Below are 21045 nucleotides of genomic sequence, written 5' to 3' on the forward strand. Positions count from 1 at the left end.
ATAAATACGTAGAAATAGTCTACCCAAGAAAACAACAACATGAATAGTCCAATTTAATTTTTAAAGCAACCATTTTCTGCAGTAGGCTAAATAAACCTATTTTGTTTAAAAAATATACATTTCTATAGTTTTTTACAGTTTTTGTTTTCATCACTACAAGTTGGCAACAGGTTTTGATCTAAAGTTTTTCATGAGGGGATCCTTCAGACCACTTGGGGGACTCGGGTATCCCAGATCCCAGATCAGGAGGCGGAGCCTCAGTGGAGGAAGTAGCTCCACAGCTTGGATGCATGTGTGTATGTGTGTGTGTGAGGACTGGAGCAGTTACCTTCGTAGTGAGAGTGTCGCTAACCACTGGATTGTTCACGTTAAAAAAAAAGACAACAGGAAGCCCGCAGCGGACTCGCTTTTAAGGACTTCTGTATTTCACTCTCTTGCGGTACACAGGTAGAAGCCGAATCCAGAGGAGAGCATTATGCATTCAGACTGCAGGCTGCTATGGGCAGAGCGGTAATGGTGGGCAGGGGACCGACAGGGGCCGGGGTTCTCGTCCTGTCGATTCTCATCATCCTCACCGCGGAGGGCTGCGGAGCGCAGAAAGGTTGGTGGTGCCGCACAGCTGCGGTGACAACTGGAGGAGCCGAGTGTAGCCGCTCCGACATGCTGCCTGTAAAGTGTGAACACTGACGTTTATAAGTAAGATTAAGCGTGAGACATGTTATTGTAACCCCAAAAGTAAAAAAAAAAAAAAAAAAAACTACCTACCTACCTTACATGGCCGTGCGTACGTGGAATTCCTCTCGGTTTACACCGCTTTCTTTCCGCCGCGCGTCATGGTGTTTTGGGTGCAGAAAAACCAGGCAAACCGGTTCTACCAAAACTGAGATTGATAAAGAATAAACTGCTGTTTGGTAGCAGTGTTCATTGCCGAATTTACACGAGTGCTTGACTAACTTCACTGAAGTTTAAAGTAACTGTCTATCACATATTTACGCTTCACGCAAGCAAGTTAAATGAAAATTGTCAGATTTGTCAATGGGGTCTGGTTTTAGGTTCGCTGTGTACGGGAGAGTGTACATAGTGGCCTTGCTCCTCCTCGCCCCAGGTAGCCCCAGTTTCGACATTTTCGTCAACCTAATTTTACTTCAACCACAAAACACTCGCCTTTTTTTTGTCAGTGTTGCTTCACTTTACACCTTTTAAATAGAAAAAAACAAGTCCACAGCCCACCTCAGGTAGTCAGGGTGTTGGGGGTGGGGTAGCAGTGGGGGTATGACTGTAAACACGTGGACACAGTTTGTCATAAATGGAAAGTATAGATGAAATAGCCTCAAGATCATCCGTTTGATATTTTCCAGCTTTTCATTTGGTCTGAACATGAGAAGGGTTCCGTTTAGTTTGGGAGCATGAGGGGTCATAATAAAGGTAATCTGAACTTTTGCAGTTGTTCAGTATTTGTGAGTCAGAGTTAGGCGAGCAGCTTTTTTGTTTTTGTCCTATTCATCTGGATAGTGTCCACTGAGAGGCTCTTACGTAACCCCAGAACATCTACTTAACACCATGAAGCGTGACTGTTTAGTGTTATCTCAGAGACATTGCACACACACAGCATCAACTCCATACAACGTCTAGTTCCTTTCTGACAGCTCGCAGGACACAAAAACAAACCTCGACTTTGTGGGTCAGGTGATCATAGCTGGAAAATTTACTTCAAGATTGCTTCAGTCGTCTTAATTTCTACATGTGATACTGAACTTTTAAACTTTAGGTTTTTGAAAATGTTTTTCGCACACTCGGAACCAAAACCTGTTTAGCTAAAGGACCAAAAGCCAGCCTTTCTTCATTTGACAAGCAAAGACAAGCTCCCATTTGAGAAGCTTGAACCAGAGGTGTGTAGTCATAGGAGTTAAGTATATCATTTAAATGATAAATGACTTTTCAAAATGAATTCTTTTGTACTTTCTTCTATATGGGACCTTAAAGTCAGTAGTCTAGTATTCTAGTAATCGAATAGTATGAATTTTAATTTTGGTGTTTTATTGAAGCTAAAGCCTAATACTGACTCGGGTTAAAGCAGCAATCGCCCCTGCCTTCATTAGGCCTTAAGACATTGGTCCTGAAACAGTGTAATATTGGTGTCCCAATCTGTGAATTTAAATATCCTCACAGTGTTGCAGAAGAGCCAGAGAGCTCCACGCACAGACTCGGCACTGTGCTCCTCGACTGGCTTAGCTGATCCTTTAGCATCACTCTCACATTGTCCCCCTATCCCACCTCCACGGCAATCATATTAAAGGCGAAACTCAACAGGGACATAAATATTTTTAAATGACATTGCAGTCCGAGGTGATTAGGGTTTAGGATTCTTTTGCAGTTGCTTCATGTTTTCTCATTGTGATATGATGCAACAGATGAGAAGCTCTTAAATCTGATAGCCAACCACTTCACTCTTGAGCAGGACAACAAATCAAATTGTGAAAAACACATGTATGTGTTTAAAAGTATAAAAACAAAGAATCATTGGATTAGTCCTCATTAAAATTTCCTGTCTTACTAAGCCTGCATCGAATAAACTATGTTACAAAAAACAAAAAAGTAGTTTTCAGGCAACAAAGTAAATACTCAAAACATTACTGTAGTTTTTAAAATGAATTTTTTTTGATAAAGTAAAAAACTAGAAGGTGAGTACATTTGTATGGGTCTATTCCCAGCTGTGCATTAATACACCATAGTCTTCTAATATATGTTTCTGACAGCAGGGCAGACATTGTATGTGAGTTTTTTGTTTTATTATTATTGAGACAGGAGAAAGTTATGTTAGTCTGGTTCTGGGACTATTTTTACCCGCGGATTAAAAAATGTGATGCACTGTGGGGCTGATGCAAGAATCCACTGCAGTGTTCATCCTCCTTGTAAAGAAAGAAACACTCCCAGTGTAACAGTGGGGCTTAATGCTAGTACTTCAATGAAAGGCTAATGGAAAGTGTGTTTCTCGATTGTTTGAGGGACTTTTGTCTCGAAAATCTTTGTGTTTTCCTTTCCTGCTTCCACCTCATCTGTGCTTTATTACTGGCATCCTCTTTCTTTTCCTGTAACTGTGTGTTTGTGTTGTCCTCCAGGTGATGGCTGTGGTCCCAGTGTGCTCGGCCCCAGCAGTGGTACTCTGTCCTCTCTGGGTTACCCGGGGACGTACCCCAACAACACAGTGTGTGAGTGGGAGATCAGCGTGCCCCGCGGCAGCAGGATCCACTTTCGCTTTGCCGAGCTGGACATAGAAGACAACGACTGCCAGGTCAACTACCTCCGCCTCTACAACGGCATCGGACCTGAGAGGAGTGAGATTGGTGAGGGGGACAACACACAATATTAGGATTGACTTGGACTGACTGGGGGTGGTGGAAAAACCCAATGTTTGTCTCAAATGAAATCAGGCGTGGTAAAGGAGATCTTGTGGTCTGTGTGAAGATAGAAGTGCTCTGCGTTAGACGTGCGTTTCCTCACTTTCCTTTCTGGCATGGGAAAGTGTTTTTGGGTGGCTCTCTCTCACTTGCCCAGAAACTGGACAAATCTACAAGCTTACATTTGATTTGTTCGTGCTGATGCCTCTTGTCCCCTTCTGGACAGATTTCACCTCCAACCTGATTGAAGGAAAACGAATCACAGCCAATAAAACATGCTTCTCTTTGAGTTAACTACCACCAATATGGCTGCCAAATTGCCTCTTCCTTGTTAGCGATTTCCTTTGTGCATGCTGACTAATGGAATATTTGATACCAACATTGTCTTTTTAGGAGGTTAAAGCCGGGTTTAAGGCTTATCCTGTGTCCTCTATATAGCCAAGCTGGTTTCACCAACCACTAAGGAAGCTTTTTTTGTGTGTGCATAAATATGAAATGCAGCTGGTTGCATGTGTATTATATATTTAGAGCTAACCAGAACGTCTCTGTCTGCTTGTACTGCTGTCTCACAGTGAAGTACTGCGGTTTGGGTCTGAAGGTCAAAGAGCTGATTGAATCCACCAGCAACCAGGTCACTGTTCAGTTCATGAGCGGGACCCACCACACTGGACGTGGATTCTACCTGTCCTACTCCACCACGGAGCACGCAGGTAACTTTATCGCTCGCCTGATTACCTGTTAATGCACAAACACAAGTCCTTGACAAAGACAACAACTGAAACATGCTGTGAAATCAAAGAATCCCTTCAGCAACGAGCTGAGACATGTTGCACGCAACGCAGACTTCAAACTGTGGAAACATGGATGGTTTAAAGTCTGAAATTCTGTCGAAAAACGCTGCATATTCAGTCAAAACAAACTTAAATGTAACCTATTTGTCATCAGTGCCCCCTACAGGCCAGGAGCATTTTCTCGTCGTTACTGAATTAGCGTTTGATTCTGGATCGCCTTTTCCTTTCGATGTAACCGTTTCAGCTTGAGGACGCCATGCACGTTTGAGTTGTCGATTTAAAAAAAAAAAAAAAAAAAAAAATTAACTTTTGTTTGCATTTTGCTTTGTTTCCATATTGGCAAACCTGTCCTCCTTCTGAAAGTCGTTTAACTGTTGCATGGTGTTAGCTTTTGTCAGCACCTGTCCATTCCCATTGAATGAAATAACGTATACATTCAGTCCTCAGTTCATTGATAGAAAAAACAGTAACTCTTGCACGGATGATTCTTTTTTAGAGAGAGAAGTGTGTGGACAGTTTTGCAGTTACTTTACTAATTTACTTTAATTTACTTCTTACTTACTAATTTACAATGTGATGTTTGCTCGCTGTAGCCGGTTGTACTTAAACACACAGAAGAGATAAAGAGCTGCTCGGCTGTGAATGCCAGATTCTGATCCGTCACATATCTCAAATTCCCGCTGCTGTGTGCAGGATCATCATGTGGGTGGACATTGGTCATCTTATCAGACAGCGCTGAATACGGCGGAGGTTTATGGCTTTATTAAGAGATTTCTCTTCCTCCATCCCCCACTCAACGCCTAAGAGTCAATGACTTTATTACAATAAGAAGAGGCTGTTGAAAAATGAGCGGGGAATAAGGATTGAGCTTTTCTGAAGTGTCCGTATTTATTTCAGCAGGACAGAATCCGAGAGACGGGAGGATGTGTTTAGTCACTGACAGAAGTGAAAAAGAATCCCATTTCGTGGTTTTATTCTCAGACTTCCTGTCAGTCAGAAGTGTCTGACCTTTCTCTTTCAAGTCCCTCTGGGTTTTACACACATTGCCCAAAACGCAATTTTAAAAACAAGAGACCGATGGACCGATGCTGAGAAAGTGTAAAGCTTGTCGCCTTCTTTATTCACAATTCAGCTCGTAGCAACATCAGCTGTTAAAATCAGTATGAAGCTTTCCTGTCTTTTTACTAATGACATTTTAAAGGCCACTTCCTGGGTTCGACTTATACACACGGCTGATTTATAACATGAAAGAGGGATGTGGCTCTTCATTCATAATTCCAGATCTTTGACCTGAAGATTCTTCCTCATGAGAATAAGGAGATTTGATCTGTTTGTTACATGTTCACATGCATGCTGTAGGTCAGGAGCTTCTCAGTCAGCACTGTGACACTTAGCCGTGTTTGTGAATCAATGCTTTTTTTTATTGTTAACAAAAAAAAAAACCTGACTGGCGATCTCGAATGAGGCAGACCAGGCTCATATGACAACACATGAAGAAGAAGTATTTTATTCACACACTCCATCACTTGGCTCATCCATCAGTGTGTTAGCTGCTTCAGGTTGAGGAGATTCATTAAAATACTGGAACATGAAATACAGTTCATATTTTTTTTTAATAAGAATAAAATACCCAGGACACAGTATATTCGCCAGCCACCTGTAGTCATTGAGGGCCGACGCAGCTTAGCTTCTCCCCCTGTAGCTCTGGAGCAGCAGTTGCTGTCTGAGGGAAGCATAGCCTTGAGTCAAAGCACACGGTTCCCCCCCCACAGACCACGTCTCGTTTCAAATACATTCTCCCCACTCAGTGACACACACCCGATAATTGGAGACGGCGTCGTCAGAAACGCGACGTTAGAGAAGTCGGACTCTGTAGCGTTCGTCTGGATCAATCCCTAATCGGACCCGACTGTTGAGGTGCTGTCCAGCAAACGATGTGGACCTCATCGATAACCGGGAGCATTTCTGGGGAAAACCTGGTCTGTTAGCTGGAGCAGGCGTCCATCCCACTCTGGATGCTGCAGCTCTGTCTGGAAATAGTTTATTGTAGTGGGCGAGGGCTTCCTGTGTGCATGTGAAATACTGTGAGATAAACGGATCGATAAAGCCAAACAAGATGATGAATGCAGTGAAGTCTGTGTGAAGGAGAGATTTTACTCCGTCTGTCAGTGTTACTATCAGGACAGCTGAATCACCGGGGAGGACAAACATGGCCGGCGTCAGTGGACCTAACTAATCCCCCCCCCCACACACACACACACACCCCTCCACCCAAAGGCACTGATGTGTGTTTTTCTTGTAACCGACGGTGCAGATGAGCGTGGGAGGACAGTTTGAACAGCTATGTAAATCAGTCACCATGGTGACTTGTGGTGGCTGGGGGTATTTGTCAGTTTGACTCACTGGCTGCCTTACCAGATAAATGGGATTTTTGATAATGTGGTCAAGACTCAGCTGGACTGACCGCCGCCGCTGCTGCAGGGTTTACGTCCAATTCCCAGCAGCCCGCATCATCCAGACGGAAATGTTTGCTGTCGCTAATCATCGCAACACTCCTGAAATCATTTGTGTTTCTTTACTTCGACCTCAGCTTGGGCTTGTTTTCAGCAAACGGAAGGATGTTCATTCATACTGGGAATTATGCTGCTACAACAACAACAACAAAAACATGTTCAATTATTTATTTATTGACTCTTTGCCGATCGGGTAGACATCTCTGTGGACAGCAGTAAAAGCTTTCATTGAAATGCACCACTGCTCCAAAAACACCATCCCATTGATGTCATCATGAACCGTATTCGTCAGACTTCCTCTGTAACTCTTGTGGAAGTTCCTCGTTTGTTTCAGCTCGAGGACAGTTCTGATCAATGAGCGGAGAATAAGACGTGTGTTTTACCGGGGAAAGGTCGGAGTTCGTCGTCTCTCCTTCCTCGGAGAGAAACGGGAGCAGTTCGTCGGAAAAGAGGGCGACAGATTTGCATGAGATGGCTAGAGAACCAGTTCTGACTCTGTTTGTTCCCCCTCTGCAGATCTAATCACCTGCTTGGACAAAGGAACTGATTTCCCTGAGGCAGAGTTCAGGTAAACAGTGTTTGCATTGTGTGGATAATTGTGCTGTGATCAGGCTGTCTCATGCTCATTGTGTTGTCTCTCTTTTTTTTTTTTCTTTTTTTTTTTCTGCAGTAAATACTGTCCAGCCGGCTGTTTGACGTCTACAGAGGAGATTTCTGGAACTATGCCTAATGGTTACAGAGAGGTGGGTATCCATGCAGTGTGCATGTGTATGTGTGCAGCGTCACATTAGTTAAAAATGCACGAAGGAAAAACGCAAACAGGAAGGTTTGAAGAAGTGTTGTGCAGTTTGGCAGCCATATTGGTGGTAGTTGAAGGCATGGCATTTTCAGCAGAATCATGGTATCCAATGCTGAGTCATTCTTTAACTGGCTCCCTCCAAAGCATCAACACATGAATAATTCAGCTGTTTGTTTGTGTTCACACATGCAGCTCCTCCTGGACATTTTGGGAGTTTTTCTAGAGTTTTCTGCAAGTGTGAAAGCGCTATAGGTATTTAAATGTCCCAGTCTGTTAGTATGGAACAGGTAAATCTTCATCTTTCTGCCTCATTAGTTCACTGACTTTAGTAACAGCAGTGTGTTCAGGTTCTTACATACAACAACAGTTTTGCATCATATTGGCAACAGACATATTGTGTTTGCAACAAAAGCATTCAAGCGAATTGGCAATACAAAATATTTCCTCCCACTCATAAAGTCTGCACATTTTTTCATTTCATTCTTTCTGTTCCCTTTTTTTTTTTTTTTCTTTTTTTTTTTTCTTCTCTTCCCTCCTTGTTATGCGAGTCCTGCCCTGATGACCTCACAGCGCCCCCGCAGTGCATGACGTCATAGGTGCCGAGTCTCTGGCTGATGACCTCATGCTCAGCAGAGCTCTGGGTCTGTTAGGGGAGAGGGAGGGAGGGGGAGAGAGAGAGAGAGAGATGTAGCTGGCTGAAGGCGAGGACAGGGAGGAGCATCGGGGTGTGCTTCGGGGAGCGAGGTGCCCCACAGGAACAGAGGAGGGGCAGGGTCAGCGGGTGAAAGGGAGGTGAGATAATAGTTTGGCTGAAAATAATAAGCCTCTAATCCAGTCCAGCTGCAGGACGGTGCTGAGCTGTGTGTTCTGCAGAGACACGGAGCTGGAGAGGGAGGCAGCGTGATTTAGAAGACGGAGAAACACATGTATGTGTATGTATGTGCAACAAACTCATCCATGGATGTGTTCTCAGCCAACTGTCTTCTAACCAGGTAATCCAGGGTCTCGTGTTCATGGAGTACAGCTTGTGTTTTAAAGCTCCAGTGCGGTGCATTTATGACAAAGATTCCTCCAGAAGAGTGTGGAAAGCTTCAGGGCTCCTCTGATTCACACTGACACAAACAGACCGTTTAAAGCTGCGCAACATTTATTATTAAATCCACCATCACGATCAGAGCCAGGGAGGCGTCGGTCAAATCTGATCGACCAATTCACATGGTTTAAAAAAAAACAAACAAACAGCGAAACTTGGTATTTTTGAAACAAGAACTTAAAACACATGACGTTTATTTTCACTTTTTTTGATGAATTCAACTATCAACTGAAATATGCAATTTTACTTTTTTCACATTTACAGAGGCTATAGAGCTTTCTAGGCGTGTGCGTGTTTGGTTGCAACATCATGACAGTTTTGGAGACATATTTCAGCCTGTATCTTTCGGGGATCAGCTGCCACACCCACACCGAGCCAAACCAAAAATGTGTTTCAGACATTTCTGACTCGACTCCACAATCCTTTTTCTTTCTTTCGTCCATTTTTTAAATAAACGTTTATATCCCACCTATAATATGTTAGTGTGTGTTAGTGTGGTTTCCTCTGTTGGAGGCTGGCTGCAGTGGTTTGGGCCAGCTCTCTGTTTTTGTGCTCGTGGTTTGGTATAGCGCTCCTTAAGGAAGTGGTGATTGGTGTTTTTTGGGAAATTTAAGAGTCACAAGGCAAAGTGTTGATGACTTGTGGCAGGATTTGAACGCTCTACGTGTGTGTGTGCGTGTGCGTGTGTGTGTGTGAATACGTGTGCTTGTCACTCTGTGGGTCTCCACAGAGCTTTTCCCCACAATCTCTTCAGCTGTGAATTCCAGTGTGGGTCTTTTCCAGTAATAAAATTCCTCCTCACTCGACCAGCTGTTCACTGAAGGAGCCTGAGAGCACAGAGTCGATCCTGTTTTGTCTGTTCGTCAGTGATGTGGCAGCAGGTTCGGACAGGAATGCTGCCCGCAGTGAATCACGGCTGTCAGTGCCCCTCGGTATCCTCTCTGCAGTGAAGTGACACGATGCTGACTCATCAGCCTTTATCTGCCACAGTCTGAAGGTTAAGAGCTTTGGTGTCTGTGTAACATAAATCCTTCTGTTCCCGCTCGCCTACCTTCAAACTCGTCTGCTCTGCAATTGTATCGACTCCTCGTATTTATCATTGATTTCAACCGTGTGTTAGTTATGTAAACTGGACGAATATCTGTGCAACAATGCAACCAATGACTCACTGTGCATCATCACATGTTCACATTTTCCCCTTTAAAAGGATCTGCATTGATGTCAGGACTTGTTATTGAAATATTGTTGAAGATGAATCATCGTCGGCCTGGTCTGCAAAGTTCATCAAACATGCCAAAAAACATTTTTTTAATTAATATTTTTTTGGTTACTGGCACTTTTGTAACTAGTATCCCTCCTTCCTCTCGTCCCATCTGTCCTGTCCTCCTCTGCAGTCCTCTCCTCTGTGCGTGGCCGCTGTCCACGCAGGCGTGGTGTCCAACGCCGTGGGAGGCAGGATCAGCGTGGTCAGCAGCAAAGGCATCCCTCACTACGAGGCCACACTGGCAAACAACGTCACGTCCACTGGGTGAGAGCTGCAGCGCGTCGCCAAACCTCCCTCCTTCTAACTTTGTGTTTTTCTCACTCCGCTCGAGTTATGACGCGTCAAAGTAACAAATCAAAAAGAACACAAAGACTGCTTGCGGTGTTCATAGATATTATACCGCTTTACATGGTGAAAACTGTAGCATGTCTTAGATCCATGTTCTCATCCATGTCTTCAATGTTTTTTATCCACAGAGGAACTTTGTCAAACAGCCTCTTCACTTTCAAGACCAACGGTACTTTCTTTTTTTCATCTTCGTTGTAATACTGTGGACGAATGTTGTGAATGTACCATCAGCGTTTTTATTAGAGTGAATTAATTGTTGCTGTCCATGGCACACTATCCGGGGTGCACGAACTAATTTGTTTTTACACTTGCCCATGTGATGCACTCAGTTTTTGTTTTGACTACTGCAATCTGTTAAAAACAATAAATTGTAGTTAAAGTTCCCATATTTTGCCCCTTTTAGGGTTCATATATCTATTTTACGTGTCTACTGAAGTACGTTCACAATCGCTAATGTTCGAAAAATGTGTTTGTTTTCATGACTGCTGAATCCCCCAACGATCAGTGTCCCTAGGCCTAGTCTGATCTGATTGGTCGGCAGAATATGGGACCTTTAAACCTTTCGAGCCACATATTCTGCGTGAAAGAATGCGTCTCAGGACCCCCTAAACCTTTGTGTTGTCGCTTTTTGGTGGTGATGGCGTCTCGTGGGTTTTTTGCAGGCTGCTACGGGACTCTGGGTTTGGAGTCCGGTGGCGTTGCGGACATTCAGCTGTCCGCCTCCTCTGTGTGGGAGTGGAACAACATGGTCGGTCAGCACAGCGAGTGGGCGTCTTCGGGTGCTCGTCTTAAGAGGGACGGGCTGCCTTGGGCATCTTCTCACAATGACCGACAGCAGTGGCTGCAGGTGGATCTCAAGAAGGAGAAGAGGATCACAGGTACACAGCCGCAGAGATCCACGACACGAGCTCAGTGTGGGAAGGAGAGGAAAGTCCAGCTTTATCACGTCTTAGAGGCGGCAGAAGCTCAGTCCGTAGGGACGTGTGTTGGGAACCGGAGGGTCACTAGTTCAAGTCTTGGCATTGAAGCAAAGTAAGGAACACTCACTGCCAGGACACTTCCTGAGTACTGCTGAGGTGCCCTAAAGCATCGCACCATAACCCCAGCTGCTAGGGGTGCCTCCTCTGTGTCCCCGGATTTGGGGAATGGGACCGCCAGAGAGACGTGTGAATGCACTACAAGGACAAGTGTTGAAACATTAGCCTGCGAACACACAATCCTCCTGCATCAGCAGCGTTTGTAAGCATGCTGACATTAGCATTTAGCACAGTCGCCAGGGATAGCATAACTGAGTTTTCTATCGCGGCTGTAGACGATGTGATGTTTTTTTTAATTCTCTATCTGTCACTGGCCTTTCTGTTCATACAGGCATCATCACCACGGGCTCTACTCTGAGAGAATACCAGTACTATGTTTCAGCATACCGGGTCCAGCACAGAAGCGACGGCCAGCAGTGGCACTACTACAGAGAAGCTAATTCTACACAAGACAAGGTAACACAAGCACCAAATCAATACAAGCTGCTCACCCGACAGTTGCATCATTGGCTTTTATGTTTTCTTTCCCTTCGATTAGCAGCAGATGGGCAAAAATGTCACTTAAGAAGGCTACAGAGACACATACTTGGGACTGTTTCCATAGCAACTGGTATTGACTAAAAGATGTTTATGGCAGGAAATGAGGGAAGTCAGTGGTCTGAGTTAAGTGCTGTGTTAGACGAGTCAGGACACGGGGGTATTAATAATGAATGGATATGGATTGAGTGGCTGTCTACGAGCTGCTCTCTGCTGGGATCCTCTCAACCGCCGATTGTGTGGAGGAGAGAAGTTATTAGCTCGCCAGGTTTGAAAAAAAAATAAATCAGGTTACGGCTTAAAGTGCATCCGTTCACAGTCTGAAAGAAGAATATGCGAGCCTCACTTTCTTTCCTCTAAGCTACTACGACACTTAAATCTCCGGCACAAATAATCGAGTTTGTTTTGATGTCGTGGTAGATTTTCCAGGGCAACATCAACTACCTGCACGAGGTGAGGAATAACTTCATCCCTCCAATCAAAGCCCGCTTCGTGAGGATATGTCCAACCACGTGGCACCAGAGGATCGCGCTCAAGTTGGAGCTGCTCGGATGCCAAATTCCTGCAGGTAGGAGAAGGTAGTTAACTTGAACATAAAAAAAAATAAAAAATAATAATTTCAAACTACATCCAACCTTTTCTTCTCTAAATGGAATTATTTGGACAGTGATTCCGAGGACGGAGCCATTGCCCAGGATCTTCTCCCCTCCTCGTCTTTCTCCACCTTCTGCAGGAACAAAACATCCAACCCAGCTTGGCCAAACCACACACACCCCAGACATCAGAAACACCACTATGCCTCCTCACACCGGCAAAGGTGAGTTTAAATAAAAAAAATAAAATAAAATAAAATCCCCTTTGATCTGCTAGAAATGTTTTCTATCTGGTGTTAAAGGCAGTGTTTTTTTGTCTCTGTTAGATGTGGCGCTGGCAGCAGTACTGGTTCCCGTGTTGGTCATGGCTTTGACCGCTCTCATTGTGATTGTTGTGTGTGCTCTGCACTGTAGGAACAGGTGTGTATCCTTTTTTTAATCTGAGGTAGAAAAGTCATCTCCCCCCGCCCTTGTTGCCCTGTTTAATTTTTCACTCTTTGCAGGAAAAAGAGCTCTGAAGGGACGTATGATCTCCCTCACTGGGATCGCACAGGTAGGAACTCCGTCTGCAGCACATTCTCGTCTGGCCTCTCCTGTTTTTTTTTGTTTTTGACGAGTTTTCTGGCAATCCCTGTGATTCTGCTGCAGACTGGTGGAAAAGCATGAAGCAGCTGTTGCCCTCGAAGATGGTCGAGGCCGAGGATTCAGTTCGATACAGCAGCAGTGAGGTGGGCCGGCTCACAGGGAGAGGAGCTGTACCAAGGCTACACGCTGAACCTGCAGGTAAATAATACTCAACACGGTGAACTTTGTTTAGCTGCTAGCTACTGCGTGTGTTTATTATACCAGACGGATTGTGTTTCTGAAAAGACGATTCCATTATGTTTATGTAAAGTCTGCAGATTCTAAGATAGGCGACTGCTTTGGTTTCACCAGATTGCTTTAAGCGTCCTAATGAAGGAACAAAACAGTTGAGATGATTTTAACCTCGTTAGACTATTGCACGATGCTTTCACCGGCTCGTCGTCTCCTCTTTTGTTGTTGAAGCGGTTGAATTTAAAAGGACAACGATGCTGACTTTTTGATGCAATTTTGCCTGAAAACGAGAAGTCATGATCCAATTCTGTATTTTTTTGCTTCAGTGTTTTTTGATGGATCGCACATTTTATAGTCTTTGCCAGCAAGAGCAACATCCGAGGAAGAATCCTGTTTTGAAGTTGTCTCAATTATATGCTGATTAGATTTGGTGGTCAAAAGTCGAATCACTCATTTTGACGTCTTCTCCAGAACCCATATGTCCATTGTGACACATTTTTCAACAGGCTGATTGTTGATGTCTCTCCTGATCTGTTTGTTAATGAACACAATGACGTGCCCTCTCATCAGAGTACGCTCAGCCCCTGGTCAGTGGTGTAACAACTCTGGGTGCCCGGTCCACCTTTAAACCAGACGAGGGGCCCGACCCTGGGTACTCAGACCCCGACCTCTACGACGCCCCCATCTCTCCGGACGTGTACCACGCCTACGCTGAACCCCTGCCCGCTTCAGGATCGGAATATGCTACACCCATCGTGGTGGATATGGGGTGCCACCCGTCAGGGAGCTCCACTGTGTGTGGTTTCATGGGTGCCGGCGCGGCCTCTCTGCTCTCACAGACTGACAGCGCCCACTCAGGGAGGTCGGCTTACGACACGCCCAAGAACGCCACTGGACAGGCCACGCCCACTGAGGATCAGACCTATCAGGTACCTCAGAATAAACCAACAGGACAGAGTTGAAGAGTCTTGGTTGCACATGGCCTTAATCCACCCATCACCCTTCAACCAATCCCAAAGGACAGAGATGGAGGGTTGTTGAAGACGGAGGAGGGGTGAACCTGTGAGCCCCAGAGATGGCGTCAGGAACATGACCTTAGCTTGAGATCTATCTGGAGATGTCTGTATTGCCTAAATGTTTCTGCATGGCCACAATCTGCTTGTGTAGTGCCATTACAGTCCTATCACTGAAACCCATAACGATGAATGTGTATGTGCCAGGAGTGAGAGACAGAGCGGAGTGCGGATGAACGGAGGGAGGATAAAAAAAAAGGAGAACGCTGACTACTATTTGAAAATACTTTGTCGCTGTCCTGTGATTCTTAGTAGTTCTTGCATTCTATGAAACTGTGATTTCCATTATTTCATTTGTATTCTGTTACAAGGTGAACCCAGGTTTGGCTGAAATGTGCCTGATGATTCATAAATCAAAGTGTTGCTTCACTGAATTAACTGCATGTCGCATTAAGAACCCAAAAAGCTCAAAGCCGAAAATCCCTCCCTTCTAGACAAACTAGCTTTCCATGGTACGTTTTTTTTTTTTTTTTTTTTTTTATAAAAGCATGACTTGAAATTTGTATAGTTCTAGCAATTCCATTTTTGCCAACTTGTTAGAATGCTCAGATGATTTACTGATATTTATTTTGAATTCACATCCTGCTGATGAGGAGAAACTCTTAGTAAAAACAGCCCACCACTAACCTCACTGGTTACAGCTCAAATAACTGGCTTTGCACTGCTGTCGACACCTTATTTACAGGATTAGGTGAAAAAAATAGTTTTTGTAACGCCGAAGACCAAATGTTGCCTTGTTTTCCCGTGTTATGCAATTTACAGAGCCAACGTCAACGAATGTGCCAACAGCGCAAGGTTAGCCAAATCAACACGACAGCAGTCTTAATTTAGGAGAATACTTTCTTTTTTAACGTTTGTTCCTATCCTTATGGTACAGAGACATGAGGTAAAAAGGTGAATCTGTTACAGGTGATTTTAAAGTTTTCCCCGTTTGTCCTGAACTTAGATTTTCATCGTAATTGTGCATAGTGGTGATTGTGTGGGTGTTTGATCTGTCCTAAAGCATTTGAGTGTTCCTTCCTTGTATCTATGTGCATCAACATCTGTATGTATGCGTGTGGTGAGTTGTTTTGATTTTTTTTCCCAGTCCTGTGTGTTTGTGTGTTTTTGTGTGAACTCGTTTTTAATACGGCGTCTAGTTGTGGTCGGATGTATTGAGTCGTCGTCCTCGTCTGTAGCACCAGTAGACTGCATTCCTCTCCTGTGGTACTTAATGTGACCAAACACTCTGGCAGGAGTGCAGATGGAGACAAAAACAAAACGGAATGAGCCGATTTCTAATACAACAGCATAGCAAACCTCACCTGTAGGGAAGGTGTTCTTCACACAGCTGTGCCACCAATCATGCTTTGATTAGGATCAATAACAAGGCCTTCTGTGTCCAGTTGTGGTGCTCCCTGGTCACAGAGGGATTGTGTTGATGTGGCTCTCACTGATTGTAAATAGAGAAATAAAGAGTTTTTAAAAGAAAGTGCTTCATCACAACCGCCTGTCCAAATCGTTTATTTTATTTAAAGACTTTCAAGAAAAAGAGCATGTTGATTCACATCAGTATAAAAACACAGGATATTAATTATGCTGTTAGCAGAAATGCTAAAACGTGCATATAAAACATTGTAGGTCATGATCAGTGTTTACTTTGTTTTGACACATGTAGCTGGGGATACAGATCTGCACAGTTACACTTCAAGTACAGCAGTTTGTAGACGTGGAAGGAACACTTTTCTTTAAATGTATTTTTTACAGCTCTGCTCTGCATCACTCCACAGTTGAAATCTGTTCAATGGTAAGTGTGTCCTTCACTGTTGGAAGTCAAATCTTAAGTAGTTTGACTGATTCTGTGATTTTCATCTGCGACTGTGGCCAACACACGAGTTCATCACCTCATGCCTGATTAGAAGGTTCCTGCTGGCTGAAGCTGGACTGTTAGGCGTTAGTAAGCCAATAGTCCATACTCTTCATGTTTCAGAGGATGAATATGGGGAAGAAAAGGGTACGTTTCTTCATTGTGTAAAAAAATAACAAAATTGTTACATAAAGTAAAGCTTCCTAGAGCCGTTACCACAGACATGTACATTAAGTTACAAAGCATTTTTTTAAAGGAAAGACCATTAAAGAAACATTAGCTGTAAACAATCATTCTGTAATTAAAAGACAAACGTCTGCAGAATCACATTTTATTCTCCCTGAAAGAAAACATTACAGGACTGACCTGGCAGTGGTGTTTTCTATGATAAACTTATGAAAGAATATTTTCCTCTTAAACCATTTTGTTTTCTTTTTACAATAATAAATATATTAATTATAAAAAGTATGAAAGTGAGGGTTCACCAAATAAAATTTAAAACACTAGGCTCAAAGCATGTTCAAACATGCAGCGTTCACAGAGACATCACACTTTCTTTACGCCACTCTCCTTAAACTTCAGTTTCATTGACAATAGTTAGTTCTGATCAAGCAATCTGATTGGATAAGAGGCCAGGGCTGGGACTTTATTGAGGTCTACAGCTGACAGCGTTTGTCTTTATTCATCATTGTCATACATCAGAATCACAGAACAGACCCTGATTTCACTGGTTTCATGAGACAACAAACAAGTGAAGGTTCATCCGCTCTATGGTAACCATGGACACGAACAGAGAAACAGTAGAATAGAATGTTTTCAGTTGCTTGGCAACAGTCTAGTTTGAGTTAAATTGTGAAATTAGAAATAATCTGTTAATGTTCCTGTTATTTTTTGCTCGTATATAAAGTGATATCACACTCGAGGTCGAGATGTTGTTCTGGTTATCAGCACTGCTGTGATTAATACGGCTGAATCACAGCAGTGTTGATATTCTGTTCTTTTTAAAACATGCCTGAACAGCATGGAGTTTTCCACACTGTCACCCCTCACTCCTCCATGTTTTTCCCGTTCTTCCCAAACTTCCACCAGACCACCGTGAGGACGACCGCCAACAGGAAGCTCAGGCTGCTGGTTACGAGGTAAGCGATGGGCAGGAAGTGGTTCTGACCTCCGAACCAGGTCAGCGTGGTCAGCACTACTTCCTTTCTGCCTCGGAAGGGCTGCACAGGGAAGTCTGGGGAGGTGGAGGTCAAGGCCGAATACAGGAGATCACAAAGAGAAGCAAAAACAGCCTCTGTCCATACAACCGTGTTTGAGTTTTTAACAGAAGACAAAAAAAGCAAAAACACACAATGGGACAAGTGTAAAAGATTGTAATCCAGATTGATGAGGTCACCATCATGTTATTAATGAAGCGGCTAATTCATTAACTGTTAAAAGAGCTAGTCCACCCACACTGCTTAATTTAAAAGTATTTTTCAACACAGGAGGTCGCCGCTTGGGATTGACTTGCTTTTATAGCCAGGCTTGAGTGGACACAAGAGGAACTGCAGTTTTTTTTTTAATCTTCTGTATCGCCAAAATTCGAGTTTGCCACTTGTGTAGCATCCTAAAACTCAGGATAAACCTCAGACGAGAAACAAATCTATGAAAGGATACTGTAGTATACCTCGATGCTGTAGTTTCCCACTGGAAGACCCTTAGTAAAGGGCTTGTTGACTCTGTATAAAAGCCCATAAAGCTTCTTGAAGTTGGGGAAGGCTGCCTCTCTCATCCACACGATCAGGTCTTCATTGATGAAGCCGTTGTTGGCGGGGTCCTGTTCATCGAGCTTGTACACAGGGTTCTTCCAGTACGGAGGCTTTGCTGTACCTTAAAAAAAAAAAAGAATCTGATGTACGATATCTGACATAAAACAAGAGGACTGACTAAATGCTGGAATACACAGTAAAGGTTTCATCCTTTTTTTTTTTTTCTTTTTGTTTTTTTTTTGGTTTACCTTCAAACTCTTGAGCGAGCGTCAGGTTCTCCGTCCTCGGGTTGCGGTACTTGACATTTTTGTCCGTGTACCAGGTGATGCTCTTCCTATACAAAGGAACGAGAACTGAAGGACCAGTGGGACCTTGATATTTCAGCGTGAAGGTGTCTGGAGGGACAAATGTGAGTTCAGAGGCCAGTGATCAGAAATATGTAAAGATGATGTAACGAGTGTTGCTCACCATTGAACATACTGTTGGCCACGGCGCCACAGGGAGCGATGGGGAGTCCTTTCTCATCTTTGTCAAACGGTTGACAGTACGTGCTGGGTTTCTGATCAGACAAGGTTAAGAGACAAACTGAGGTGGATTATTTAAGAACGTGAAGAAAAAAAAAAAAGAATCATCAAACGCAATGGTGAATCATTTAAAACAAGAACCATATTTAGCTAGAATGTATGCACATTTTTACTCCCCCTCATTTTCATGACAGCTGCAGTTTGGGAAGAGAAGATAAAAGGAACTTATCACAGATTGAGAAACAAACGAGATAAGAGAATGTGATTGTGGTGAATTTGCTTTGTCAGCATCAAACAAAGACGAGGTCAAATATTGTAGAGCACCCTAACATTCATGATTACCATGTTGAAAAGTTTGGTTTTCTTATATAAATGAATTACTTCTCTATCTCGACCAGTGTACTGCATACAGACTACTTGGACTTTATGTGTTTCTATTCATCACTTTAATGTTGGAATGACTTGTAAAGCAGTCTGTTCACATTGTGGGATATCTATCAGAACTTCATTAATAAGGTCCTTCTCCAACCGCTTCCAGCAGCACACTCGCACTCAGGCACCAAGTTTACTCTGACGTCACACCCACAGCTCAGTGAGGTGGAGGTGATACATCGAAGAGAAAGCTGAAGGATGAGCTTCCCTCACTCCCAATGAATAAGGACCTAAATATAGGCCGAACCATTTTATGTTACTCAAATAAAAAACTGTCCAAATAAATAGCTAAGCAGACTCCCTTAAATGACTACACATCTCCTTGTTTCAGTCTGAACATTCATGGTTCTTGTACGTCCTGTAAACAGAAGACACTTGACAGTCAAATAAAAACAAATCCCATTTTCAAACAAAGAAAATAAGTTAATTACATCCTGATTATAACAGGGTTTTTTTTTTATCTGTATGATACTGCCTTTTTAAAATAATCTTATTCAAAGGCGTTTGAAGTTGGTACGGGTGATAACACTGAACTTTTAGGCCTATTGTACGGAGCGTCTCCCATGACGACCAACAACAGGCGTTACACCTGATCAGTGAGCAAGCATCGGCGCAGACATGTTTTGGAGGGTTTAATTTCCCTCCAATCTCACTCCATCCTCAGAGGTTTTGGACGGCACCAAATCTTTGAATTGCATTCTGGGTAATACAACTTATTTCAATATAACAATCAAAGTACTTACAATACTTTCAGTGATGTATGCAGCTTTTTTAGAAGAGTTTAGGCTGAGCCAGAATTGGTTGACAAGGTATACAAACATAGCACATTTGAAATTAAGTTATTAGGCTTGAAGGAAATCACTCCTCTGTAGATATTTGGTTTTGTCATATTTGTGTAAAATCATGAACTAAAAGGTTTATTTGGTCAGTCTCTAATTGTTAACATGTTGTGATAAATTAGCAGAAAATAGAGGATCTAACCTTTAACTTTGTCTTCCTGCCAACCATCTGTCCGTCATCTCTGGAGTCCATGTACCTGCGCAGGTTCTGATGGAAGTTTCGGAGGCCGTAGTAGAAGAAGACGTCTCCCTGGAACAGCAGCACGGTTTACATCAGCAAACACACACAGGGTCATGACTCTCTGTCAGCTTTACAGCACGGGCAAGAAATCAATTCAACATTTTCCATACTGTGTTATTAGTGTTACCTTGAATGCTTTCTCGATAGAGAACTTCAAGGTGCAGATGCAGGGCTCGTTGGCTTTGCTCACATTTTTACGCATTTCAAAACATTCATGACACGTCCCCTCTGTGTAGTCCAGCTGAGAACACAATAGAGAGACTTTATAGAAGAGTAGAATAAACTGTGGAAAAAAACAACTTTCCTGTTTATCTAGCTCTAAATGTAACCTTGGATCTTTCTTTACATTGTCACTCCCTTTTTTTATTGCACACAAGGACATTGAGCAACTTCCTCACTCAGTCTCCCTCACACACACACACACACACACACACACACATACTTAGTGTATTTCACACGTTTAAAAGAAATACTAAAGAATAAGAGGTGTTAAATGTTCAGAAAGACGCTCACCTTTATTTCCTGTGTGCTCTGCACGGTGAGAAGCAGCCACACTCCCAGCAGCATACATATCAGAGCCATAAAGTAGAAGAACGGCAGCACGGTGTTAGCTGTTAGCATGGGAGACCAGGCAGGCAGCCTCTGCTGTTTGAAAGCTGAGTTATCTGGCCTCCGAGCCAAGGGCCCGGACTTGCCCTTCACTTTGCCCATGAGAGGGACCTTCTGCCGGGGACAGACAAAGAACTTCGACAGCCAGACAGTTGAAGAGCTGTCTGAGTGTGTGCTATCTTCACTTCCTGTTTTTTTTTTTTTACAGAGATATCTCCCTTCACACACACACACACAACGCTCTGCTTGCCAAGAGATTTTCCCAGCAGGCCTTGCAGAACGGGGCAGGCTGATGTGGTCTGTTACTTATTAACCACAATCCTTTACTTAACTACCTCTTCTGCTTTCTGTTAGCATGTTTCTTAACCTGTGGAAGAAAAACTCTTTTCCCTTTCACATTGAAATAACACTCAAGTACATCTTCAATACGTTATCTTTTCTGCAGTAGATGATTTTGTGGTTTTAAAACCCCTTCATGCTGCTTTAAAACACTATCAAAAGGATGTTATGATAAATGGGACTTCCTATTGGACGAGTAAAC

The 21045-nt window shown here is 43.3% G+C and overlaps 3 protein-coding genes across 3 annotated transcripts in view; 1 reads left to right on the plus strand and 2 right to left on the minus strand.

Moving 5' to 3' along the window:
* jagn1a (jagunal homolog 1a) overlaps positions 1-4713 on the minus strand; it is a 37235-nt gene extending 32522 nt beyond the window's left edge. Inside the window, exon 1 of the mRNA XM_079357685.1 lies at positions 4704-4713. The gene's annotated coding sequence lies outside the window, so the exon portion shown is untranslated. The remainder of the gene's footprint in view (positions 1-4703) is intronic.
* dcbld2 (discoidin, CUB and LCCL domain containing 2) lies at positions 184-15747 on the plus strand. The gene is made up of 15 exons (XM_079357681.1): positions 184-601; positions 3120-3344; positions 3971-4108; positions 7219-7270; positions 7373-7445; positions 9989-10122; positions 10335-10375; positions 10869-11084; positions 11575-11699; positions 12201-12348; positions 12448-12597; positions 12700-12793; positions 12877-12926; positions 13022-13156; positions 13760-15747. The coding sequence occupies exons 1-15, from the start codon at positions 499-501 to the stop codon at positions 14149-14151; spliced, it is 2076 nt and encodes a 691-aa protein (XP_079213807.1). The 5' UTR covers positions 184-498; the 3' UTR covers positions 14152-15747.
* Positions 15748-15749: 2 nt separating this feature from the next.
* Positions 15750-21010, minus strand: tmem30c (transmembrane protein 30C). The gene is made up of 7 exons (XM_079357684.1): positions 20409-21010; positions 20023-20136; positions 19797-19904; positions 18328-18418; positions 18108-18254; positions 17768-17980; positions 15750-17342 (listed from the first exon to the last, which is right to left on the minus strand). Exons 1-7 carry the CDS (start codon positions 20604-20606, stop codon positions 17155-17157), a joined length of 1059 nt encoding a protein of 352 aa, XP_079213810.1. The 5' UTR covers positions 20607-21010; the 3' UTR covers positions 15750-17154.
* Between the last annotated feature and the right edge of the window lie 35 nt (positions 21011-21045).

This window comes from Symphodus melops, assembly GCF_947650265.1.
Source record: "Symphodus melops genome assembly, chromosome: 12".
NCBI lineage: Eukaryota > Metazoa > Chordata > Actinopteri > Labriformes > Labridae > Symphodus > Symphodus melops.